The sequence below is a fragment of the Oncorhynchus tshawytscha genome, linkage group LG30 (genome assembly GCF_018296145.1).
Source record: "Oncorhynchus tshawytscha isolate Ot180627B linkage group LG30, Otsh_v2.0, whole genome shotgun sequence".
Classification (NCBI taxonomy): domain Eukaryota; kingdom Metazoa; phylum Chordata; class Actinopteri; order Salmoniformes; family Salmonidae; genus Oncorhynchus; species Oncorhynchus tshawytscha.
Window position 1 is genome coordinate 21,901,705 of NC_056458.1, and position 27,735 is coordinate 21,929,439.

At 44.7% G+C, this 27,735-nt stretch overlaps 1 protein-coding gene across 7 annotated transcripts in view; it reads right to left on the reverse strand.

Annotated features, from left to right (window-relative positions):
* LOC112246891 (clathrin heavy chain 1) overlaps positions 1-27,735 on the reverse strand; it is a 51,352-nt gene that overhangs the window by 13,867 nt on the left and 9,750 nt on the right. For 4 of the 7 annotated variants that reach the window (XM_024415487.2, XM_024415484.2, XM_024415485.2 and 1 more), the window contains exons 2-18: positions 21,455-21,662; positions 20,939-20,941; positions 17,227-17,495; positions 15,904-16,065; positions 15,535-15,648; positions 13,511-13,684; positions 7,957-8,154; positions 7,111-7,311; positions 6,399-6,551; positions 5,947-6,069; positions 4,920-5,057; positions 4,596-4,760; positions 3,580-3,760; positions 2,907-3,070; positions 789-914; positions 463-605; positions 32-266 (exon numbers count right to left, since the gene is read on the reverse strand). In XM_024415487.2, coding sequence (XP_024271255.1) covers positions 32-266; positions 463-605; positions 789-914; positions 2,907-3,070; positions 3,580-3,760; positions 4,596-4,760; positions 4,920-5,057; positions 5,947-6,069; positions 6,399-6,551; positions 7,111-7,311; positions 7,957-8,154; positions 13,511-13,684; positions 15,535-15,648; positions 15,904-16,065; positions 17,227-17,495; positions 20,939-20,941; positions 21,455-21,662 — 2,757 coding nt within the window. The remainder of the gene's footprint in view (positions 1-31; positions 267-462; positions 606-788; positions 915-2,906; positions 3,071-3,579; positions 3,761-4,595; positions 4,761-4,919; positions 5,058-5,946; positions 6,070-6,398; positions 6,552-7,110; positions 7,312-7,956; positions 8,155-13,510; positions 13,685-15,534; positions 15,649-15,903; positions 16,066-17,226; positions 17,496-20,938; positions 20,942-21,454; positions 21,663-27,735) is intronic. The other 3 variants (XM_024415489.2, XM_024415486.2, XM_024415483.2) reach the window with 1 other exon arrangement.

The following is a 27,735-nucleotide window of genomic DNA, read 5'->3' on the forward strand; positions in this document are numbered from 1 at the left end:
CTATAAGAAGAGGAAGGGAGAAGCTACTGACGTTGATGAGTTCCTGGTCACACTGTCCTCTCTCGTAGGCAACGCAGGCCAGGTGGGGGTCCCTCTTCTCGCAGTACTTGCCCACCACGCGGCTGTCGTAGTAGGGGTTCTCACGCAGGAAGCGCTCGGGGTTGTTGTTGCTGTCGATGTAGATCTTGGCCAGGGCATTGTGGGTAGCAGGCTCCTCACAGCCCTCATGGATACGGGCCTCCAGCCAGGGGAGGAGAAGCTTCAGTCTGAGGAGAGGGAGATGAGCCTGCTGACAACTACGGATGCTGATATCACAGGTAGTACAAAAAAAGACTAAGTAAGTAGTACTTTATTTCATGATACCACAGTGTTTAAATAGGTTGGGATGCTATAACAGCTACAATTAACCCTTCTAACTAGTAGTTTCTTTCTGCCATCTGATGAAAAAGGGTTGCGTTGTACCGGTTCCTCTTCTCCACCTCAGCCACCAGTTCATCAGTGGAGAACTGTCCTCTGACCACCAGGATCAGACTCTTAATGACGTCCTCAGAACAGTCCACGTCCAGAAGCCCTCCAATCACCACTGGTAGACGGCTGGGGTTCACCTAACACACACGTCAATATTCTTGGACACTGCATTTTCACTGTGGGGCAATTATCTTGAGTCTGCACTAGTTTAGGTGAACATGAAACTTAGTGATAATAGCTTAAAAGTTTCTACATTTTGACAACTAGGATGCTTGACAGTGTGTGTGTTTGAGCAAAAGTGTGTGACCACATTCACTTACTTTCTGCACATAGATCTCAATGTATTTCTGCAGGTTGTTACGGTACAGGTAGAGAACCAGGTCATGGACAAAGTCGAAGCGGTCACACACAATGATGAGTGGGAGCTGGTCGGTCAGCTTGGCCTCCTGTCCAATCACAGAGCAGGGGCCAAGGTTAGCACGACATCGTTATGAGACGGAACATCTGATCCGAGCCCACCAATGACCACAGCCAAACCTGACATGTAAGGGTTGGGTTTAACCACGGATCGTAATGGCAAGTGTTAAAGTTGAGTGTTTTTTGTTGTTACTACCTGAATGTGTAGACGTTTAAGAAAGTAGCTCAAAATTAAGCAAGTAAGTTAAAAAAAAAGCTAGAGGTTTGACTGTAATCTTGTTGGGCTCATACAACCACTAATGTACAATGACAAAATAAATATTCGAATCACTGAATATGAAATTGGGATTTCATTTTCCAGTTTAAAATGATCCTGCTCATGTGATTTGAAAAATGTCACAATCGAGGAAAAAATAAAAAATAAATGCTTCAACTACGACGACAAATGGAAAGAGTCACGTTTTGAGAGATTAGAAGATGGTTAGGTATTGAAAACATTGTTTACTAGTATGGAGTGAGTGGACAGAGAAAGAGGCAAAAAAGGAAAGAAACAAGAAAATGATCTAAGCCAAGTACAGCTCACTCACACATGTACACCGACGTAGGTCTCCCTCTGCAGGTACTATTGAGGTACTGCCACACACTCCCACTACTGGAGCCCACAACAGTAGACCCTCAACACAGTGCGTATTTTGCGGTTGTGTTTCCTGTGCGTGTTGTGTGTATGATCACTGGCTGACTGCCATCAACACTCCTACAGGATTAATACACTGGGATTGAGTACCTCACAGCCCTGTAGTGTAGAGCACTCCAAGGGTCTGCCACCAAAAAGACATCTAGCTTTAGCATGTTGTTGAAACTATATGGTTCCATCCCAAATGTCACCCTATTCCCTACAGAGTGCACTACTGTTGACCAGGGCCCATGCACTATACAGGGCATGAGATGCTATTTGGGACTCAGTATATGATGAGGCCCATTGACTCCTCTTGCACAGCCAGGAAGACTGTTACAGTATGTGGGCATACCAGGTTATCTGGATGACGTTAAATTTAGTTTCTGAATCCATTCACATAGGAAAACAAATATAAATGCACCACAATAGCCATGCTTACTTGAGTTCATTTGTGCTGGCTAGACCTTACATACGGATAACAGAACTGCAACACCAAAACCTAACTTGACTACAGCTCAGACTAGAGCTCAGATAACAGCTAGGTATATATATATTTTTATTTTACCTTTATTTAACTAGGCAAGTCCATCAAGAACAAATTCTTATTTTCAATGACGGCCTAGGAACAGTGGGTTAACTGCCTTCTTCGGGGGCAGAACAACAGATGTTTACCGTGTCAGCTCGGGGATTCGATCTTACAACCTTCGGTTACAAGTCCAAAGCTCTAACCACCAGGCTACCTGCCGCCCCACTGTATATGCACAGTTACGAATCCAAAACAGAAGTACACTCACAACACCCTGTTGCTAGTAGCTCAGCTAACTGTAAAACTGCAGGTTTTGGACTTGTTTGGACAGAGTTTGGTGCACCCCATCATGGATGAATGGTTTTTGGGTACATTAACGGGTTGTGTCATTGTACTCGTCATACAAATCCCAGGTTTAATCCTGTATCTCTAGAAGTAAGTCAGGGGTGGCAGTGAAACTAAAATAAGGAGGGAGTCCTGTACTCGGGGATAGATTTACCTGGTACATGTCCTGCCATTCCACAGACAACAGGGAAAAGCACAAGAGAACTGCCATCAGGAACTTCTTACCAATGAAGGCTAAATGAAAGCTTTTCACGAATGCTAGTGTTAGCAGGCACATCTACGTATTCATAGGATGGACAGAAGTTCAGATTTTGGCATTTAAATTCAATACAATTTCAAAATATAGGTTAAGGACAGACGATAGTGTGAGAATGAAAGAGAATAGAATAAAGTTAAACTAAAGAAAGATAGGAGAAAAAAAAAAAAACAAGAGTATGTTTAGTCCATTGCATTTAATCTCCCTCCATCTTTTACCTTGAGGAAGTTCTTGACTCGTTCGGGGTCGTAGCAGTTGCTCTCTCTGCAGATCCTCTCCACCTCTTTGATCTGTCCCGTCTTGCAGGCTGCCTGGATGTACTTGAAGTGGACCTCTAGGTCCTGGCTGAAGTTAACAATGGAACCCAGGAAGTAGAACAGACCTGGGACAAAGCATCACCATGGAGACAATGTCAGTCAAGAGGAAATACAGTACCAGACACCATGCCAGTCTGACATGTCAGGACATCCAGTCAAGTTCAATTGTGAGCCATTGGCTGGAATATAGAACAGTGATTACAATAAGGTGGCTGGCAACTATACCCCAAGAGACCGGAGCGGATGGCTACTGTTGCCATCTCATCACCCCTGGTTTAATTAAATGTACACCACACTTCAGGCTCCATGTTTGTTTGTAAAGTTATTTGGACAATTGAAAACAGGGTCTCATCTAGTTTATTGAGCTGTACCTCCATTATGATTGGCTACCTCCTATCTAGTCTACCCTGGGCTTAAAGAGGTCCAGCAGCCTGTCCTAGTGGCCACCCCTCCACTCCAGGACATTCTACAGAGCCTATGGACAGACTGTTGCCTCAGGCCTACTTAGCTGATTGCTGGAAGAGAGAGTGATCTATGAAGCATAAGTGTGAAATAGTGTGGCTGTGTGTCTCACCCTCGAAACTCTTGAAGGACTCGAAGAGCTCCGTTAGAGAGTTGGTGGAGAGCTGCTCGTGGTACTTGGAAGCCACCTGGACACAGATCTGCAGGTTCTGACGGATGTTGGCAGACAACATGGCCCTCAGACACTCCAGAGAGTCCTCCACTGAGAGGGAGCCAAAGAAGTTCACCAGCCACTAAGGAGAAAGAAAATGTATTTTCCCTTTGCGTTTCACACCTTCTACTATTTGCACGTTGTCAACCTTGTAATCGTTACATAACATTTTAAAAGGTTTATAATATAACATGTTATTCTTTTAAAACTTTAGTGTATTTAATGTTTACTGGTAATGTCTGATTACTGGCTAATCAAAAACAAAGCCCCTTTGAATTAAGACAGGAGAGAAAGACAGGAGAGAAAGACAGGAGAGAAAGACAGGAGAAAAAGACAGGAGAAAAAGACAGGAGGCACAGAGGTAGAAGCAGCAGCAGAGCTAGATAATGTCATGAGGAAATACATGACAGTCATGTTCATCTAGCCAGGGTTCAGAACGGTCTGAACGGTTTGGCCTACAAACTAATATGACCCCACTTTTAAATCAGTTCTGCTCTACGACCCACACGGGACTCATCTGAAGGTAGGCCAGTTAAAAGATTTTATGGAAGTACCGTATATGGAAATACTTAAGTGCCCCTCAAAAAAGGGGTTAAATATGGGTAACAAAAATAATAATTTCCAGAGCTTCAGATATAGGACACTTTCAAACATGCCTCCTTTTTATACATTTTTTTAGCAGGTAAGGCCAAATTCAATCCTTCATCAAAAACATTTATTTTTATACAGATTTTTTTATTAATACATACAAGGGTCCTAAAAGTCTAAATCAAATTAATGATTTAGAATTTAATTGAAACTAATGTAATCTGGTTGTTTTTTCACACACAAGCTGGCACATATGAGAGGGGAGTGGCCTGAGTACTACTGTCAGAGGGCTTTGAGGGGGGTGCCTCTAGAATTTGTAGGGTTACTACCTCTGGGTTGAGAAGGTGTGTGTGCACCACGGCCCGTTTGATGTCGTACAAGTCAGTGTAGTGCTCTAAAGCTCTCTGCAGCAGACCAGCCTTCTCACACAGCTGGGCTATGTGGGCACGGTCGTAGTTGGTGAACATCTGGTTGCCCAGGATGGCATCAGCAACCTACAGAGAAGGATAAGAATAGAACAGTGTTAACGTGTGAATGTCACTTAGTCACGTTTGCTTTGAGTGCAAACAAATATTAAAAATTGGCATATTCTCAAAATGTAAGCGCTCCCTCTGTGTGTGTGTGTGTGTGTGTGTGTGTGAGAGAGAGAGAACCTGTGGGGCGTGCATGAGATTCATCTCCAGAAGGCGTGTCTGCAGCGGCCCCTCAGAAGGCCTGTTGTTTTTCAGGGCGTCCAATAGGAAGGAGGTACACTGCTGGATCAGGTTATACTCCATAAAGACATCCACGATCTGAACAGACAGTGGCCAGAGAGAAAGGAACAACGGTCAACATAAGACAGCCACTACACAGTGTTCAGGGGTTGCATTACAGTTCAGCAATCTGCCTTCTCAAAACGTTTCAAACCATTTCACCTGTGTTTTCTATTGAAAGTCAATAGTGTTTTTATGCTTCAATAGGGTGATCAGGGACGTGCAACTACAGATGACAACAGAAGTGCAACGCTATTTGGCTAGCAGCCACACAAGTTAATGAGTTTAGAATGAAAAAAGCAATGCATTTTGTGCAAAAACAGTGCATGGCCATCACATTTCTAATGTTTATCATAGGAAGAATGTAGCCAGCTGCATTACCTAATGTTTTGCTTGAAATTAATCTAGCATTTTACAGGAGAAACACTGGGAAAAGTACTGGCGAAAAGCTACGGAGTCAGAGCGCTGTATGCTGATTGACAATTCTCATCTGAGTGGAAAAGTGCAACTGAAGCAAAACATTTGTCTGATATCAAGCAGAAATTACATTACCTGGCAGATTAGATCTGCTTTACAAAACACAGCATGATCTCTTATGCGTTTCATCTTATTTTTCTGCGTGAAACTCTGTATTAACGTGACCCCGGTATTTAGAAACACGTGTGGTTGAGCTTTGTGTTTGCAATATTGGGACTAATCGATTGGTTCCATTGTACCAGGCAAACTGATCAGCGCAATGAGAGTTCAGAGCAGACAGTCCTGTCAAGTCCAGACAGGAGGAACATAATAGTAGAGCGTAAATGACATAGATGAGAGAGATAGCATGCTCTAGTCGAGGGGCCTCATCCCCTCTATCCTAAACCTTCCTCCACCTCTCATCTCTCCCTCCCCTGTTCCTCCTCCCCCTCCATCTATCCCTCCTACCAACCTGTGTGATGTCAGCCAGAGGCTCCTCGTCCTGGACCAGCATCTGGGAGAACTGCAGGCCCTGTTCTGGACTGATCCTCATCACGTTCCTCAGCAGGAAGATCCAGTCTGGAGTGTAGCCCACCTAGACACAGGAAGAGCAACAGTTACAACCACCAATACACCATTTACAACCACCAATACACCATCCCGCTCCTCAACGTGCATATTTGTAATATTACATACCCCCACAATTTTTTGTCATGACATACTTTTCATTCACACATCAAGCATCTAGCTAACAAAAGCAAAACCCCTCCTTGCAAACCCCATTTGGCCCCAGCACCTTTCTAAAGCACCCCTCTGGATACTAAGACACAGCTCATCCACTTCCTCAACTGTGTCATGAGGAAACCAAACCAAGGAAAGGAAACAAGAACAGCAACGAAGCACTGTCTCAGAGTGACAACGTACCTTCTTGGCGTACAGGACTATCTTGGGGAACTGTCCGGTCTCAGCGAAGCACTGGATGACCTTGTTGGGTACATTGGCCCTCAGGTAGACGGAGAGAGCCAGGGTGGGGTCCACTGACTTCACCAGGTCCCCCAGCTCCTCAGAACACTCCAGCTAATAAGGGACAAAGTAGGTTTCACCACAACAACCCTAGAGCAGTGGAGGCTCCTGAGGGGAGGACGGCTCATAATGGCTGGAACAGAGTCAATGGAATGGCATCAAACCATGTTTAATATCATTCCACATATTCTGCTCCAGCCATTACCACAAGCCCGTTCTCCCCAATTAAGGTGCCACCAACCTCCTGTGCCCGACAGGTAAACGACCCTAATGAGAAAACACTGCTGAAACGTTATGTTTGGAATGTGCGTAATTACCATCAGGTGTTGGGTTAACACATTTTAATATTCACAATTAGTGTGAAGCAGAAAGCTCCGGGGGGAAACATTGAGACTGACAAAGGAGATGCTAATATTGCCAAGCATGCTTTGAAGGAGGGGCAAAAAAAGGATTTAAATGCTCAGCAAAACAAACAGATTGGCTCATTTTAGGATTATCTTCCCAGTCATCTGGGTTGTTATCAACATGGACAGACACAAAGCTTAGGAAAGACCTCTTCCTATAGAAGGTCAGATACTCATCTCTCCCCCCTTTGTCTGACACACAGTCACACCTTGTCCTCTTTGAGCCACTTCTCCAGCAGCTGCTTGCGTCCCTGCTGTAGGACGGGCCTGCACAGCTCCAGAGACTCAAACTTGTTAAGCTGGCCCTGGTCCAGCAGGATGCCAAAGTACTGCAGCAGGGGAGAGGTCTGGCCCGGCTGGGCTGGCACACTCTGGAACTTACGGATGGTGTCTGGAGTACGCAGGATGCCCTGGAGAAGAGAGCAGAGACAGAACAACAAGACGTGTGGAGGGGTCAGCTGCAGTTTATACACACAGAGATACTGCTGATATGTTTTGGAGAGGGTTTTGCTAAAAAACATACTGCACATAGCGACATATTGTACATGCTGGGGACACGCTCATTAGAACAGTCTGATTTGCATATCTACACTATAGACTCCAGTGATCAAATGACCCATTATTCAATTTTGTAGTGTATTGACATTACAAGACAAGAACAAACGGAAGGAAATGCACTTTGGTTGTAAAGATGTAGATATCAAAACTTTAAACTGTCCAGTGAAAATCTCACTTTTAAAATATACTCATGTGGCTAAAGCATTTTTTATAAAACAGTTAAAAAACCCACTTCAAACTTGTATCTCAAACAGACCATTTCAAAAAGGCTTGCCACTACCTCATGTGACGTCACGCTGGCTCATTGGCTGAGCAGCTGTTTACTTGTATTAATATTTATTGGAAGGAAAACCATTTCACTCATAATGTAATTAATTAAGGGTCATATTCATAGTAATCAGGAAAAACTAGACAGTTACTTTGACTTAAATTACAGCACAATGATGTGATCAGCTCACCCCTGGAGGGAGACCTTGTACCGTTGATGTGTTCGTTACCTTTGGTGCGTTGGCGGCCACCTTGGCAGCTTCAGAGTAGTTTCCGCCGGCAAACAGGTTGTTGAACTTGCGCGCGAACAGCTCCTCGGCCCCGGCCAGGTTGTTACGGACGGCCATGCGCAGGGCAAGGTCTGGGTTCTGCAGCACATTGGTGATGTAAGGGATGATGTTCTCCTCCTCCACACACACTGACAGAACCTGGAGACAGAGACGCACAGAGAGAAGAGTCTCTGGACATTATCCTAGACACAGCACAGGGGGAACCTGAGGAGACATTTCACAGATGTCAAAGGTACTGCTTAGTATCATTTTTAAAATGGTAGGTTGGATCTGTGGGTCATAGCAAGTCTCTACTTGTGGGTTGCAGATTAAGAGTGGATTGTGGCCTTTGTTGAATTAAGGAAAAATCTGAAGTATTTATAGGGTCACAAAAAAGCTTGAGAACTACTTAAAACTGCAACTTAAGAACTACTGTCACATGACTGGAGAAATTAAAAACAACAACATTGCGCTCTACCATCTCACTAGTGTTTACTGCTCTAACTTGTTGACAGGGGGCTGTATCTACTATCTAGCTACAATGGCCTCTGTTCTTACACACTGTTCACATTGACAGACATGTTGAGATGAAAGTATATACTCCAGATCAGGTAACTGACAGACAGGACAGTGAATGGCAGGCCAGAGGCAACCCAAGCTACAACTTCACAAGTAAACAAAGGACACAGACATGTGTGGAGGGGAACGAGGGAGGGAGAGAGAGGGTTGTCTGCTGTCTGCTGGAGAGATGGCGCTAGCTAACCGTTAATTTGTTCACTTTTTGTACTTCTCCTGCACCAACCCAGTTAGGCACCAGCTGGCCACATTGTTCAAAGAATACTCTAAATGACAAGCAACCAATCAGAGGGGAGAGGCAAATATATAACAAGAGCCCTGAATGGACCACTTTGAAATGGCCTCAGTCTGTAGTAGTCTCACTAACAGGCAGAAGATTCAGGGCCTGTCAAACGCCATCAGCGTCACAGCGCGAGTGCACTCAGTGACAACCATCTATGACGGACACTGCATAGTGCACCATAGACTCCGCTGCGTCGCATATATATTCCGGCAAGCACATTGAAGCACACACCGTTTTACTTCTTTGAGCATGGAGATAAAACAGAATTGAAATACGTCGAGGGCAATCAGGGCATATTGGGCTAAACACTATAATTTGTTGCGGAGGCATTGAGACAGGTTGTGGGTAGGGGCTGGTATGGTAATAAATACATCATTAGTGTGTCAGTGTATGGTGTGCCTCTGGTGGGAGAGGCTCTATAGGGGGGACTAGGGGAGAGGAGAGGGGCCCTGCGATAAGCCCAGCAAGCCACAGCTGTTAACAGGCATGACTGCACCCCCTTCTCCCCTTCACTCAGAGAGGAGAGGTCAGAGACCACATCCCCAAATAATATGGGTGGGCCAATAAAGGGTGGGTGGGATGAGGGAAAGAAAAAAAATACAGTGGAGCTCTTAGTGTAGATATGCCCTCTCTACCACAGAGAGAGTGTGTGTGTAGGGGAGGAGGGAGAGGCTGCAGAGAAAGCGACCTAGGGGCAGGAGGGGATGAGCTGTGAGTCAAACCCTTAGACTACAGAGAGCTCTGACATCATCCACAACTGGTTCTGACAGAGTGGAAGTCATCACATCTTGGCCCTCAACCAAGAAAACCCTTTTTATATCATTAGGACAACCACATCTAAAAAAATAGACCTCAGACACTGAGCTGCCAATGAGACGAGCCGTAGTATCGGTGTTAGTGGCCTTGAATCAAACACACACAGTTGTGACTGACGACAAAGCTGACATCAGAGTCATGTGATGCGGGGTGACTCTAGGGGCTGTGATTGGCTGACAGAGAGCCTCTCCTCCCAGCCAGTCAGCAGTAAGAGGATTGGTGCCTCCCACTCAACATCATGTCCTGCTGAGAGGGGTAGTGGCTTTTTTTCTCCCTCACTTTACTATTTTATCTCTCCAATTTATGAAGGGCAGCTTTGTGCAGCCTTTTGCAGGGATTCCTGCATCAAGGTCAGCCAGTGTCAGGCTGCAGACGCAGCATCTTGGACACGGACAGACGGCGCACGCTACACACACACACACAGAAGAGGAGATGAGCCCTACAGCTCCCTGTGTGGGACTCGATGGAGAAGAAAAGCACTGTAGGGACCTGCTTAACCAGCAGGCATTCCAACTAATGAGCAATCAAACTACACAAGACTACTATGTTGCTCCATTACAACTCCAGTTAGCTTGGCTACATCTTCAGCAGCCAAAGGGAAGCAAATTCATTCACTTATCAAACATTCCACTGACAAGAAGAGGATTAGGCCTAAATATGTCCAATGCCATTCATTCACCTGAGCCCTAGTCAAGTGGAGGCTGTAGCCCAACCACTGTACTGTTTGGAAGCCACACCCTGCCCGTGTCTCTATGCCATTATCTACACAAACCACAGCCAGTCTGTGCTCACTGCTCTATGGAAACCCCCAGTCAATGTCTAGTGCTGTGTGCTCCAGTTTGTGTCTCTCTCAGATCAACTTTCCCTCCTCCACTCAATAATTCATGGGGTCTGTGGCCTGGCTGGAACATTATTCATCAGCTAGATGGATCCCATTATCCTGCTGTAATACCTTCACAGTGGAGGGTGTGTGTTGGAGGGGGGGGGGGCTCTCTCGCTGGTTCACCAGTGACACCTTGGATTATTTATAATGAACACACAGCTCCTGGCTTAGATTGAGTCCCCTGACAACGGCAGGCCGGGGGAATTGTTTATTTATCCTGTTCGCTCAACGCCACTCATCCACCTAACATTTCTCCACTTCCCTGTGTTGCTCATTAAAACATGATTAAATATGAAAGAGGGTGGAATGTGGTGATGATTGTCTTTTTGGGTCTTAGATGCGGTGGTGGTGGGTGGCACGTTCCATGGTAATCAGCTCACGGTGGTGGATGTTTCTGGCATCCCCAGAGAGACTACAGGTAACATGACCGAATACAAACAGTGCAGCTATTCCCTCCGCAAGGCTATCAAACAAGCTAAGCGTCAGTACAGAGACAAAGTAGAATCTCAATTCAACGGCTCAGACACAAGAGACATGTGGCAGGGTCTACAGTCAATCACGGACTACAAGAAGAAATCCAGCCCAGTCACGGACCAGGATGTCTTGCTCCCAGGCAGACTAAATAACTTTTTTGCCCGCTTTGAGGACAATAGTGCCACTGACACGGCCTGCAACGAAAACATGCAGACTCTCCTTCACTGCAGCCGAGGTGAGTAAGACATTTAAACGTGTTAACCCTCGCAAGGCTGCAGGCCCAGACGGCATCCCCAGCCGCGCCCTCAGAGCATGCGCTGACCAGCTGGCCGGTGTGTTTACGGACATATTCAATCAATCCCTATACCAGTCTGCTGTTCCCACATGCTTCAAGAGGGCCACCATTGTTCCTGTTCCCAAGAAAGCTAAGGTAACTGAGCTAAACGACTACCGCCCCGTAGCACTCACTTCCGTCATCATGAAGTGCTTTGAGAGACTAGTCAAGGACCATATCACCTCCACCCTACCTGACACCGTAGCTAGACCCACTCCAATTTGCTTACCGCCCAAATAGGTCCACAGACGATGCAATCTCAACCACACTGCCCTAACCCATCTGGACAAGAGGAATACCTATGTGAGAATGCTGTTCATCGACTACAGCTCGGCATTCAACACCATAGTACCCTCCAAGCTCGAGACCCTGGGTCTCGACCCCGCCCTGTGCAACTGGGTACTGGACTTCCTGACGGGCCGCCCCCAGGTGGTGAGGGTAGGCAACAACATCTCCACCCCGCTGATCCTCAACACTGGGGCCCCACAAGGGTGCGTTCTGAGCCCTCTCCTGTACTCCCTGTTCACCCACGACTGCGTGGCCACGCACGCCTCCAACTCAATCATCAAGTTTGCGGACGACACAACAGTGGTAGGCTTGATTACCAACAATGACGAGACGGCCTACAGGGAGGTGGTGAGGGCCCTCGGAGTGTGGTGTCAGGAAAATAACCTCACACTCAACGTCAACAAAACTAAGGAGATGATTGTGGACTTCAGGAAACAGCAGAGGGAACACCCCCCTATCCACATCGATGGAACAGTAGTGGAGAGGGTAGCAAGTTTTAAGTTCCTCGGCATACACATCACAGACAAACTGAATTGGTCCACTCACACAGACAGCATCGTGAAGAAGGCGCAGCAGCGCCTCTTCAACCTCAGGAGGCTGAAGAAATTCGGCTTGTCACCAAAAGCGCACTCAAACTTCTACAGATGCACAATCGAGAGCATCCTGGCGGGCTGTATCACCGCCTGGTACGGCAACTGCTCCGCCCACAACCGTAAGGCTCTCCAGAGGGTAGTGAGGTCTGCACAACGCATCACCGGGGGCAAACTACCTGCCCTCCAGGACACCTACACCACCCAATGTTACAGGAAGGCCATAAAGATCATCAAGGACATCAACCACCCGAGCCACTGCCTGTTCACCCCGCTATCATCCAGAAGGCGAGGTCAGTACAGGTGCATCAAAGCTGGGACCGAGAGACTGAAAAACAGCTTCTATCTCAAGGCCATCAGACTGTTAAACAGCCACCACTAACATTGAGTGGCTGCTGCCAACACACTGACACTGACTCAACGCCAGCCACTTTAATAATGGGAATTGATGGGAAATGTAAATATATCACTAGCCACTTTAAACAATGCTACCTTATATAATGTTACTTACCCTACATTATTCATCTCATATGCATACGTATATACTGTACTCTATATCATCGACTGCATCCTTATGTAATACATGTATCACTAGCCACTAACTATGCCACTTTGTTTACATACTCATCTCATATGTATATACTGTACTCGATACCATCTACTGTATCTTGCCTATGCTGCTCTGTACCATCACTCATTCATATATCCTTATGTACATATTCTTTATCTCCTAACACTGTGTATAAGACAGTTTTGGAATTGTTAGTTAGATTACTTGTTGGTTATTACTGCATTGTCGAAACTAGAAGCACAAGCATTTCGCTACACTCGCATTAACATCTGCTAACCATGTGTATGTGACAAATAAAATTTGATTTGATTGATTTGATTATAGGCTGTATAATGTATGGAATGCAGAGCAGTATCAGCCCAGCAGTGGTACAGTAATGAGGACGAAACACACTGGGCTGGGTTACAGTGGAGCACATCAACAGAAATACCACTAGGGTTTCAACTAGCTGAATGGATTTCAATGTATTAGGCTATATATTACATGATACACAGTAGAGGTGGTGGAAAATCATTATTGGAGGATGAGGTGAAGGTTCTCTTTACATTGTTCAACTCGAAACTCAAACATTGTGAAGTCAATTGTTCAATCAGGCCATATTTCCATCCAACTTATTTTTATTCCAGACCACTGGGGGTAGAGGTGTGGATAAAGGAGGTAGGTTTGGAATAGAGGAGGGTGGGAGAGGTGGTATCTGTACCTGTCCTTTCCTGTTGACCCCAATGATGCCGGCAGTGGCTTCGTGAGGGGCCGTAACAAAGATGGTCTCTCCGCTGATCCTGTTCATGTAGATGCAGGTGCCAGTCTCCAGGTCATACAGGTGGATGTAGCCATATTTGGTGATGAGGAACACCACATCCTGCTTGGAGCTTATCTGAGAGGAAAGGGTGGAAAAACCAAATGTATAAAAATGTAAAAGCCAAGTATTCTCGAAGGTTGAAAAAAATCCTCCAAGGGCTGTACAGGTTTCTATCATTCATTGATGAATGAAAGGATATATAGAGCTCCCCTCTTTCTGTGCCAATACATCCCTGTCCTAATCAACAGACACCTCAAAACAAAAATCGGTTGCGTACACATTTTTAGACGTTATTGCAAGTGAAGCGAAATTAGTGTTTCTAGTTTCAACAGTCAAGTAATACAAAACAATACACAAGGTGACTCTACAAGGTGTCGAAAGCACTCCACAGGGATGCTGGCCCATGTTGACTCCAATGCTTCCCACAGTTGTGTCAAGTAGGCTGGATGTCCATTGGGTGGTGGACCAATCTTGATACACACAGGAAACTGTTCAGTGTGAAAAAACCAGCATTGTTCTTGACACAAACCGGTGCGCCTGGCACCTACTACCATACCCCGTTCAAGGGAACTTACATATTCACATTGCCCATTCACCCTCCGAATGGCACACATACACATTCCATGTCACAAGGCTTAAAAAACATTCTCTAACCGGTCTCCTCCCCTTCATCTACACTGACTGAAGTGGATTATCAGTAAGGCATCATAGCGTTCAACTGGATTCACCTGGTCAGTGTATGTCATTGATAGATGTTTTGTACTCAGTGGATATACAGTGCATTCAAGTATTTAGACCCATTCCCTTATTCCACATTTTATTACATTTAAGCCTTATTCTAAAAGTGATTAAATAAACTCCTCAATCTACACACAAAACCAAGGTAAAAACAAGTTTAGACATTTTTGCAAATGTATTAAACAAAAACCATAAGTACCTTATTTACATAAGTATTCACACCCTTTGCTATGAGACTCGAAATTAAGCTCAGGTGCATCCTGTTACCATTGATCTTTGAGAAGTTTCTCCAACATGATTGTAGTCCACCTGTGGTAAATTCAATTGATTGGACATGATTTGGAAAGGCACACACCGGTCTATATAAAAGGTCCCACAGTTGACAGTGCATGTCAGAGCAAAAACCAAGACTTGACGAAGGAATTGTTCGTAGAGCTCCAAGACAGGATTGCGTCAAGGCGCAGATCTGGTAGAGGGCATCAAACAAACTTCTGCCGCATTGAAGGTCCAAGAACACAGTGGCCTCCATTCTTAAATGGAAGAAGTTTGGAACCACCAAGACTCTACCTAGATCTGGTCACCTGGCCAAGCTGAGCAATCAGGGGAGAATGGCCTTGGTCAGGGAGGTAACCAAGAACCCAATAGACACTCTGGAAGAGCTCTAGAGTTCGTCTGTGGAGATGGGAGAACCTTCCAGAAGGCTGACCCCACCACCCTCTGGAGAGCCCTGCGGTTGCAAACGGTGCAATTGCTGCACCAGGCAGTGATACAGCATGACAAGATACTCTCAATAGTGCATCTGTAGAGGGGTCAAGCCGAATTTCTTCAGCCTCCTGAGGTTGAAGTGGCACTTTTTGCATCTTCTTCACCACACTGTGTGTAAATGGACCATTTCAGGTCATCAGTGATGTACAGGCCCCTCTTCACTATGTGCAGTCAGAGTCACAATGTCAGGCTGCCCTGGTCTAACAGGGGCAAACAGTGAAAAGTACAGTCCATGGTTCCTAACAGGCCAACACGAATGCCCTTTTCACAATATTGTGCCGAATCTGACATTTTTCACATTCTCCTTTCTAGCATGCAATTATGATGAATCCGTAACCAGGTCACTGCAGCACAGCTTGGCATGGCTCAGTAGTGTGAAATGGGTATAACAGTTATACGTACAGTACATAGCTATTATGTACCTGCATGGCCACTGGGAAGTCATTCTGAGCCTCTGGAGGGAAGAACACATCCACTGCTTTCTTTGGAAAAGGCTGGTTCCCTGTGGCTGGGGTGCCCACCTCAATGATGTGCAACTACATTAGAGAGGATCATTGAGAACAATATCATTTTCGGTCATCTACAAAGTGCTTAGCCAACAGGCAAAACTGGTTGCAATGACGTCAATACAACCAGATATCAACCACTTAGTGGTAATCTGGTTATAATTACGTTATTTAAAACCAGATTTGTCCGCTGAGTATTGTCAAGTGAAAACAATATAATATCTACCAACCACAATAGACTTCAACCTGCCAGCCCTTTCTCCCTCTTCTCCTCCCCTGTCCTACCTTTCCCCCAGCCTGTCCTCTCACAGCAAAGCAGAACAGTGTGGACTCCTCTGTGTTGCCCTCCATCTTGAACTGTGCGAAGCCGGCGGCGTGGCCCTCGATGGGCTGGGACACCTTCCTGTCCACAGAGTACAGCTGCATGGCTCCCACCACACGGTTTTGCTGCAGCAGAGAAAACAGAAACCCGTTAACTACAGAGCAACAGGGTATGCAATGTTCTGCTTGGCAGTCAGTCGATGGAGTTTGATGATGCATACTAAGGCCACGCCACGTGTGTGTGATCAGGGATATTCACTATCATGGAGGTTTTGTATTTGGATCCCCATTAGCTGTTGCGAAAGCAGCAGCTACTCTTCCTGGGGTCCACACAAAACATGACATAACACAGGACATTAATATACAACAGCTCAAGGCCTGACCTTCATATACTTAAAATGTCACAGTCTACATATCAGTACATACACACAATATCTAGGTGAAAAAGGGGACAGGCGTTGTGCAGTGATGTTGCTTTTACCTGTTTTTTGAAACCAGGTTTGTTGTTAATTTCAACAACATGAGATGAAGGGAGTTCAATGCAATAATGACTCTATATAGTACTGGACGTCTTCTTGAATTTGTTCTGGATTTGGGGACTGTGAAAAGATCCCTGGTGGCAAGTCTGGTGGGTGGGTGGGTGTCAGAGCTGTGTGCAAGTTGACTATGAAAACAATTTGAAATTTAACACAATGTTTCTTATAAAAATAAGAAGTGATGCATTTAGTCTCTCCTCAACTCTTAGCTAAGAGATACTAGAATGCATAGTATTGATATTAGCCCTCTGATTACAGTGAAGAGCAAGATGTGCCGTTGTGTTCTGGGCCTGCTGCAGCTTAACTAGGTCCTTCAAAGCAGCACCAGAACATAAAGCCCCACAGTGGAGGTGTCATAATACCTATAAAACCTAGCAGACAAATAGGAAAATGGTTCCAAACATTATTCCACCATTCATTTTTCACCATAGGGGATTTTAGAAACACTTGAAATAAGGGCTGTGTTTTGTGTAGGCTTACCCTGGCGTGACGTTTTGATAACCATGTAAATCTCTCAGACAAGATGACTTATTATATTTGGCTCTATTCTCATATCCAAAAATGCTAACTAGCATCAAAGTAGACATCATGCAAGAGCACAAGTCCCGGCAAACTAGCTTGCTTTGTGGGAGTGTGGTGTCAAAAAATCAGAGCATCTCTATCACCGACAGACCTCTTCCCCACATTTACAACCATAATATAGTGAGTGCGCTCGCATGAATATGCATGAGTGTGTGTTTAAGACAGTAACCTGTGCGGAGATGCCAATGAGCAGCAACCATCTCTGCTTGGCGTCAGTGCGGTAGTTGATGATTTGACAGCCCGCCAGGCTGGAGTGCCGGTCAAAGACTTTGATTGGCTGGGAGTCCCCCTCCATGCTCCAATGGTAGACGGCATTGTCAGTCACAAGTGCCACTGTGTTCAGGGAGATCCACTTCCAGAAGGTGACGTCATCAGTCATGGTGTGGGCCTTCATCTTGCTCTTCATCTCAATGTTAAAGATCTGAAGGGTTTTGGCAGCTGAGAGGGGCAGAGGGAGGAGAGAGAGGGGCATCGCATGGGAGAACAACCCGTTGTGGCTAATCTGAGAGCTAAATCAACACACACAGGTCAGAGTTATAGAGAGCCACACACACCGGACTGAGGGAAAGGTAAAGTAAATACCAAATTCCACTTGAGTAACGAGAGTCAAGCTCGAAATGTTGGTAGTCATGGCTCAGAAAGCATCAGGCAAGGAGGTCACCATGACTTACTAAAACACCAGTCAGAGTTTAAGAAAAGCAAAATGTTTACAGATAACCACTAAAATCTTACATATCTGCATCAAGGTCAAATATAAGAAGAGGAGAGGACTAATTAATACTTATTGAAAGTATTAAAGGGAGAGGAAAGAGTGTTGCAGAATGTTTGGGGACTGGCAAATAAAACCACTTAAACTAATGGAGAAGAGGGGTTCTCAATAGTGATTAAGACTGCGCGTTGCTACATGTTATTTAATAGTGTTAATATATCAATGATAGGTTAGAAAAGGTTACTCACCTGTGTTTTGTTTGATTAGTTTTGGGTGAATAAACATTAACTAGGTAAGCTAAAGCCTTAAGAAGCATTAATGTATTTCCTGTTCATTTACCATATCGAAAGCTAATTGTAAATCACAAAAAGCAATTAACTTCCAAAAGCTGCAGAATTATTTTTGCTGTGTTAGTGACAGCCGCTGATTCATAATCACAGCATCAGACCACTTTGCAGTGGACCAATAATAGCGTAGGCAGCCAAATTTTAAATTCAGCAAGGTGAATTTTGATTGGAACAGATTAAGCAATTGAAAGTGTGCATGGTGAGAATCTGCACACACAGTGTGTATTCTGATGTTCCCATCCCACAGGGTGACTAAACCATCACATGACAGACTTAGCAAAGTGGTTGAGAGGGAGGGGAGGCCCTGTCTGAATCCATATTAGGGAATAGGAAGAAGAGAAGGTAGCTAGCAATGCTACGATGCTAGTGACCACGGCACTGCGTTTCCCACTAGTTCTGTCCAACAGTAGCTACAACACAGATGATTGGGAATGACAAAAGTCATGATGGCCCTATTCAACATCTCTATACTCCTGGCCTGAAATGTACACTTACTACAGCCACTACCATCTGATAGGATAGTCTTACTGGACACGTACAGTGCATTTGGAAAGTATTCAGAACCCTTAACTCGTTCCACATTTTGATAAATTACAGCCTTATTCTAAAATGTTTCTCAATCTACACACAAATACCCCCATAATGACAAAACAGGTTAAGAATTGTTTGCAAATGCATAAAAAAAACAAAAAAACATCTTATTTACAAAATTATTCAGACCCCTTTGCTATGGGACTCGAAATTGAGCTCAGGTGCATCCGGTTTCCATTGATCATTCTTGAGATGTTCCTACAACTTGATTCGAGTCCACCTGTGGTAAATTCAATAGATTGGACATGATTTGGAAAGGCACACACCTCTCTATATAAGGTCCCACAGGTGACAGTGCATGTCAGAGCAAAACCAAGCCATGACGTCAAAGGAATTGTCTGTAAAGCTCAAGACAGGATTGCGTCAAGGCACAGATCTGGGGAAGGGCACCAAAATGTTTTTGCAGCATTGAAGGTCCCCAATAACACAGTGGCCTCCCGTCAACCTTAAATGGAAGAAGTGTAGAACCACCAAGACTCTTCCTAGAACTGGCTGCCCGGCCAAACTAAGCAATCAGGGAGAAGGGCCTTGGTCGAGGAGGTGACCAAGAACCCGATGGTCACTCTGACAGAGCTCCTCTAGAAATGGGAGAACCATCCAGAAAGACAACCATCTCTGCAACACTCCACCAATCAGGCCTTTATTGTAGAGTGGCCAGACAAAAGCGACTCCTCAGTAAAAGGCATGACAGCCCGCTTAGAGTTTGCCAAAAGACACCTAGACTCTCAGATCATGAAAAACAACTCTAGATTCTCTTCTGCCTGAATGTCAAGCATCATGTCTGGAGGAAACCTGGCACCATCCCTACGGTGAAGCATGATTGTGGCAGCATCATGCTCTTGGGATGTTTTTCAGCGGAAGGTAATGGGAGACTAGTCAGGATCGAGGGAAAGATGAACGGAGCAATGTACAGAGAGATCCTTGATGACGTCCTGAGCGTTCTGGAGCAGGTTCTCAGACTGGGGCGACAGTTTACCTTCCAACAGGACAATGGCACTAAGCACACAGCCAAGACAACGCAGGAGTGGCTTCGGGACAAGTCTCAATGTCCTTGAGAGGCCCAGCCAGAGCCTGGACTTGAACCCAATCTAACATTTCTGGAAATAGCTGTGCAGCGACACTCCCCATCCAACCTGACAGAGCTTGAGAGGATCTTCAGGGAAGAATGGGAGAAACTCCTCAAATACATGTGTGCCAAGCTTGTAGTGTCATACCCAAGAACACTGGAGGCTGTAATCACTGCCAAAGGTGCTTCAACAAACTACTGAGTACTTTGTAAATGTGATATTTTTTAGATGAGGGGGGAACTATTAAATCAATTTTAGAATAAGGCAGTAATGTAACAATGTGGAATAAGTCAAAAGGTCTGAATACTTTCAGAATGCACTGTGTATCATCTAATCAATAGTATAGGAGCAGAGCAACCATCAGAGTATGAACACTGATTCAACATCACCCAGGGCATGTTCACTGCCTACAACTTTGGATCTACCATGAGTTGGCTAGCTATGAAGGAATTCTAAACGTTTTAATAAAAGATGAAACATCCCGAGTAACCTAGCTCATGTCTATTTACTGCTTTACCTCAATCTTATGTGGTCTTGTTTCAGGATTAAATAACCTAAGCTTAGAGCAATGATAAATTACACAGCTCTTATGACAACGATAGTGAAACCTGTAGGCACCCATGGGGTTGGCCAACATTACTCTTGAACACAGAGGAACTGGGGCAGGGAATCCAAATGGCACACAAATTTGTGTAAAGAGAAATGTAGCTAAAATCATAATTTGACTCACAATATTTCCACCCCCAAAACAGATACTAAATCACTGGTACATCTAAGAAAATTATTGATGTAATGCCAACATTCAAGCTAGATGGTTGTGAAAGCCAAATCCTGTTTAGATGGCCTAATAGTTAGACATGTGTACAAAATATAATATGCATTTTAAAAAATGTGTATGGATGTGTCCATATTAAAATGTAAAATCAGTGTATTTTGCCAAATTGATGTTCAACTATATGCAGACAAGGTTTGGAAAATAGAGTACAATGGGACTGGCACAATGGGAATCAGTCTCCAGCTGGAGGATAACATGGTGCTAACAGCTTGGTTATGTGTCTAATATGAAAGAAGAGACTGGTGTGGGTGTTTTCTATTGACCCTAATATCCGGATTTAAAAACAGGATTTAAAACTTGCACAACTCAGGTGTACTGAAATTTTAACTCACCGTCTGCGTACACATAAGAAAGCAGTAAACAAAACAAAAAGAACAAACAAAACAGAGAAACAAAAACAAAACAGACAAAGCAATTATGGCTGCTGAACAAGACCGTAAAAATCACACTTCTGTTGGGTCACAGGTCAGTAAACCGAATGTCTGGCAAGAGTCCGGCTGGGCCAATCAAAATGACTTTACAAAACTAAATATAAATAGCTGAATGTGGACTTAAACAGATGTTGACTACACTGAATGGATGTTGGATGTTGACAGAAATCTGCTGGCTACATTACACAAACATGTAAAAACTGAATCATGAAGATAGGCAGGCCCATTAAGGGTTAAATGCTGCTATACTCCATCCATAAAAACATCAACACAACCTTAAGCGGATGGAATGTAAGCCTACGTATGATAACTCTTGTACGTACAAATAACTCCCTGCAGAGGTTAACCTCAAAGGGATTTTATCCTGGTTTAATGAAGGCTAAACGAAATTCAGGCTGTCAGTTCCAATTGGCGTACCTTTAAGTGCAATGACTTTGGAGGCAGGGTTCATGATGGCGCTGTCTGCAGAGATTGGTCTGCGGATGGGAGTGTTGGGGTCGGCCATGTCGATGATCACCACCTGTGCCTGCTCGCCCACCTTCTCCCGGATACAGATGAACTTATCAGACTCCATCGTCAGGGTGCTGAACCCAATGTTGGCTGGGTTAATGCCCAAGTTCTGGAGCTGAGAGAAGGGAGAGAAGGTTGGGTGCTTTTTAGCGTTCAATTACCTGGGAAGTAGAAGAAACCAGCTGGAACAGAAACATTTTGAGGGGCTCTAAAATAAGCTAATAAATAGCAATACGGTCAACCCTTAGTAGGCCTCTCTCTCAAACTGCTATTATAGGAAGATCAACATTTTTATTGGACTTCACCACAGAATGACAGGTGGGAAGAGAACATGGGAAAAGGGCAAATTCAATTTCAAAAATACAACACACTGACACATTTGTCAATGGGTCATAACTTCTATATTTTGTAACTTAGTTACAAGAAGGTAATAAGTTTGACAAAACTGCAGGTTGTACAGTAGGCCTATCTGCACCATTAGATGGGATGAATGAACGACCATGGCTAAACTAGTGTTATGTCAGGGGTTTAACATCAGCTCAGGAGTGTGCTGCTGTGTGATTGACTGGTGATGTCATTGAGCTTGACACTGAGTAGCACTCCAGAGAGATGGACCAGAGCAGAGCTGCATGGTTTCTTGCACTGGGGGGGCAGGACCCGGAGTAGGGAGGGGGGCTGAGAGGTGATCTTTGGCCAAAGTAAATCATAGCAAAGTGTGTAATGATCATGCTGTTTAATCAGCTTCTTGATATGCCACACCTGTCAGGTGGATGGATTATCTTGGTCAAGGAGAAATGCTCACTAACAGGGATGTAAACAAATTTGTGCACATAATTTGAGAGAAATAAGCTTTGTGTGAATGGAACATTTCTGGGATCTTTTATTTAATCTCATGAAACATGGGACCAACACTTTACATGTTGCGTTAATATTTTTGTTCAGTGTTGTAGCTCTTTTGAATAGTGGCCATCAAAACAGTTTAACACATGATTGCATTTAGAATTGTTTCGCTTCGAGGTGCTCTCGTTTCACTCCAGTACCAGCTTCGAGGTGCTCTCGTTTCACTCCAGTACCAGCTTCGAGGTGCTCTCGTTTCACTCCAGTACCAGCTTCGAGGTGCTCTCGTTTCACTCCAGTACCAGCTTCGAGGTGCTCCCGTTTCACTCCAGTACCAGCTTCGAGGTGCTCCCTTTTCACTCCAGTACCAGCTTCGAGGTGCTCCCTTTTCACTCCAGTACCAGCTTCGAGGTGCTCTCGTTTCACTCCAGTGCCAGCTTCGAGGTGCTCTCGTTTCACTCCAGTGCCAGCTTCGAGGTGCTCCCTTTTCACTCCAGTACCAGCTTCGAGGTGCTCCCGTTTCACTCCAGTACCAGCTTCGAGGTGCTCCCTTTTCACTCCAGTACCAGCTTCGAGGTGCTCCCTTTTCACTCCAGTACCAGCTTCGAGGTGCTCCCTTTTCACTCCAGTACCAGCTTCGAGGTGCTCCCTTTTCACTCCAGTACCAGCTTCGAGGTGCTCCCGTTTCACTCCAGTACCAGCTTCGAGGTGCTCTCGTTTCACTCCAGTACCAGCTTCGAGGTGCTCTCGTTTCACTCCAGTACCAGCTTCGAGGTGCTCTCGTTTCACTCCAGTACCAGCTTCGAGGTGCTCTCGTTTCACTCCAGTACCAGCTTCGAGGTGCTCTCGTTTCACTCCAGTACCAGCTTCGAGGTGCTCTCGTTTCACTCCAGTACCAGCTTCGAGGTGCTCTCGTTTCACTCCAGTGCCAGCTTCGAGGTGCTCTCGTTTCACTCCAGTACCAGCTTCGAGGTGCTCTCGTTTCACTCCAGTGCCAGCTTCGAGGTGCTCTCGTTTCACTCCAGTGCCAGCTTCGAGGTGCTCTCGTTTCACTCCAGTGCCAGCTTCGAGGTGCTCTCGTTTCACTCCAGTGCCAGCTTCGAGGTGCTCTCGTTTCACTCCAGTGCCAGCTTCGAGGTGCTCTCGTTTCACTCCAGTGCCAGCTTCGAGGTGCTCTCGTTTCACTCCAGTACCAGCTTCGAGGTGCTCTCGTTTCACTCCAGTACCAGCTTCGAGGTGCTCGTTTCACTCCAGTACCAGCTTCGAGGTGCTCTCGTTTCACTCCAGTACCAGCTTCGAGGTGCTCTCGTTTCACTCCAGTACCAGCTTCGAGGTGCTCTCGTTTCACTCCAGTACCAGCTTCGAGGTGCTCTCGTTTCACTCCAGTGCCAGCTTCGAGGTGCTCTCGTTTCACTCCAGTGCCAGCTTCGAGGTGCTCTCGTTTCACTCCAGTGCCAGCTTCGAGGTGCTCTCGTTTCACTCCAGTGCCAGCTTCGAGGTGCTCTCGTTTCACTCCAGTGCCAGCTTCGAGGTGCTCTCGTTTCACTCCAGTGCCAGCTTCGAGGTGCTCTCTTTTCACTCCAGTACCAGCTTCGAGGTGCTCTCTTTTCACTCCAGTACCAGCTTCAAGGTGCTCTCTTTTCACTCCAGTACCAGCTTCAAGGTGCTCTCTTTTCACTCCAGTACCAGCTTCAAGGTGCTCTCTTTTCACTCCAGTACCAGCTTCAAGGTGCTCTCGCAGTCTATTCCGCTCCTCAAACTAGGCTCTGCACACTGTGCGTGTGTAACAATTAAAATACACACGCGCCAATTTAATTCCACTAAGTTATGCAATGACAAGGCATTGTGGTGATGCTAACACACCCCATTTCTGGGACGCTTTAAATAGATGTTCCAGAAAGTTCCCGCAGGGGAACAGACTATACCACCCTAAAAGCACCGGAATTCAGTAGACTCCCTATCCTGTTCTGACCGGTTGTTGAACTCACAATGACAACACACACAGAGACTGTATAGTCAACCTGCATGAGGAGGAACACAAGGGGTATTAACCGGTGTTCCAATAAAGACCTGCGGGACACTAGATTAACAGCACCACTCTGTCACCCAGTCTGTCTGCCAGGCCTGGCTGGCACAGTACCTATAGACCAGCCTCAAACTCATACTGACTCTCAAACCCTGACACAGCAACAACCTGCTGTCTGCAGGGAAGTGCTGCATACTGTGCCCATGGACCCATTTATCACTGAGAAGGGTCATGGTAACATGATGGCACTGCGTTTCTGAGGATAAGTCGGACAGGTTTTTCCTCACCTCGTTTTACTTTCTCACCATATTCTAGTTGTGTAATGTGGGGCTGTAAATGTGTTTACTGGACTAGGGCTGCCAGGCATAACGTGTCTGTGATGAGAGTAATAGCTAGACTACAACCTGCAGGTATTTGTTTTGGCTGAGGCTCATTAATGATGCAGGCCAGGGAGCTCCTTCTCCATCCACAGCTACTAGGGGCTGAGGGAGAATCCTCCATCCATCTATCGATCTATCTAGCTCCTCGGACTTGAAATGCAGCCAAAACTGAGTTTGCTTTCAGATCACATACATGACACTGAGGGGAGTTGAATTTAAACTGAAGATAAAAAACAGGGACTGCCCTCAAGACAGACACAGGGCTGAGCTACCATACCAGCTGCAGGAGAAGAGGTTGCAAGTGACAGGAATAGAGTCTGACAGAGAGAGGGGCAGGGGACAGGGTAGGGGTTGAAGAGTTTTAATTGCTGCCCCAAGCTTTAACACACTGCTACAGAACTATTCTGTACGCAGCTGTTTGGCACAACCCCTCATGCCTCACCACATCTACTAAGACATTTCAAGTAATATCAGATGGCATATTCCTTAGTTTATTTAAATAAATATGTATTACACAAAGGCCAAACATAGAATTTGGGAATGTAAGCAGATTGTATTTTATTCCTCCTCACAACGCAAATCTTGGAGGACATGTCATTCCAGGCTTTTTAATACTGGAATTCCCCTAGATAATGCCCTTGAGTCTATAAAAGTGCACATGAAGAAGATCAAACAGGGAGACCTAATCTATTCAAATCAATGCATAACATTTGATTAAAAAAAAAAAAAAATTAAAACATGTTGATTGAATTAATGTAGCCTACTCAACCAATGTAGCCTAGGACAATTTGAAACACTTTGGCCCACTGCTAATCAGCTAACACAAACCACATTTCCAGGAAGGGCCTACATCTTTATCAATGGTGAGACACACCCTCCACAACCAAACGGCCAGCCCTGCATTCTTTCACTCATGTGTAGCAGCCTAGGTGCCTTTCAATGACAGAGTGGTTCTTCCTAGAAAAGTTGTGTCATACTGCAGAACGGCTTGCGGAGTGCCGCAGAATTCTTAAATTACTTATTGTTGCCATTAATGCTATTTAGTGCTAGTTTGACCACCAGGGGGCATCTTTGAGAAGCTAAATTATTGAAATGACATGGAGCTGTAGGCCTAAGAGTCCTGCTTGCTGTAGCTGTTTAACTTTCCTATTGGCAAAGCATACAAGTCATCCATGTATTTAAGTACAGTCAATCATTTGTGATAAAAAACAAAACAACAAAAGGGAGCCGTGAACAATTAAACAATGAATAAACCGCAACATGTCGACCTAAGCGATTTAATTCAGGAATGCATTTGACAGTATAATATTGGCTTTACTAGAAGACTTTAAAACCTTTTTTTGTTAAGACTATGGGATTATGGTGTTTCTATTCCAAGAAAAATTCAAATGCATTTTACTCGGTACCCCTATATATAGCCTCGTTGTTATTTTTAAAATATTTTTTAAAACTTTCGTTTATTTGGTAAATATTTTCTTAACTCTTTCTTGAACTGCACTGTCGATTAAGGGCTTGTAAGTAAGCATTTCACAGTAAGATCTACACTTGTATTCAGCGCATGTGACAAATTGAAAGGATTTCGAAGAAAGAAAATGTAAACGCATGTTTATTAGGCTACTGTGCAGTGTCTTTTCATACAATGGTCCTCCTACTTGATGTCCTTCTTGGCAAGAGTATTGTCCTGCTAGTCCATCATGGGTGGATGGATTCTTTTGTATTCCAATGTATTGAATGAATGTATTCATTAGTGATTTGCCATTCTCAAAGTGAAAACATTGTTTGCAGAGTTCACAACCTGCTACACTTGTGAAAAAGTGTTTTAAATGTTATTTTCAAAATGCCTCCAACTGTCCATCACTACTGTAAACCGACAACAGTATTATAAAAATAAATACACAGCATCTGCAGTGGTGCAAATATACTGTATTATTGAATTAGATTTTTTGTAAGCGTATATGTTTATTAGGCTACTGTGCAGTCTGACAAAAACCAGCAGGACAATGTTTTCTGTAGCCTACATAGTAAAGTGCCTAATTCCTCACACAAGGGAGAGCAGGACATGACCAGACTCTCAGTGACCTCAAGTACACATTAACTCGGTCTTTAATTAACGCTTTTCAGGTTGCGTCGGTCACGGACAGAAACCTCTGAGACACAGTATTAATGAACACGCAGAGGTTCACTAGTAAGACACATGGGCCGGACGACGATGGGTCAATTGTGCGTTGCGTCTCCCGGTCGCAGCCGGCTACGACACAGCCCGGGATCGAACCCGGGTCTGTAACGACACCTCAAGCACTGCAGTGCCTTAGACCGCTGTGCCACTCGGGAGGCCATCTCAGCAAGGTTTTACCCATGGTCGTGGAGCTGGAAGCGCAACTAAAATTGAACTGAGATGTACAGTAGCTGAAAAGACTGTCAAAATTGATGTTTATCATTATCTTATTAACAAAAGCATAAAAGATGTTGAACAAATACTGTACAGTATATGCTTTATCAATTTTGCGGTTGAATGAGGAAGTGTAAAACTTTAGATTTAAGCATCGAATACATTGTAAGTTTGCCATTTTTTGGTAATTAGGCTACACTTTACAAAAGGACTCAACTCTGACTGCAGCATTTATCAGTAGTCTAAACTGTGGTACAAATTGGGGAATTTGTCACACCTAGCCAAGCTATTAGACTATCCTTTTGTAAATTAATGGAGGTGTTTATGTTTCAGTCCTTCTTCAATATAATCATTCATTCAGAAGGTTAAACCCATAGTTCTGCAGTAATTTAAATTACCTGATACATTTTCATTATGTTATAATAATCAATGCCTTGTGGGAATGTTAAAAAGTCCAAAAGTTACAGGAGGAGTTAGACATTTGGCTGTCAGAAGTATTAAAAATCAACCAATGTCAGCTTTATGCTTTATTATCCAAATGTTGAAAGTGAGTGTG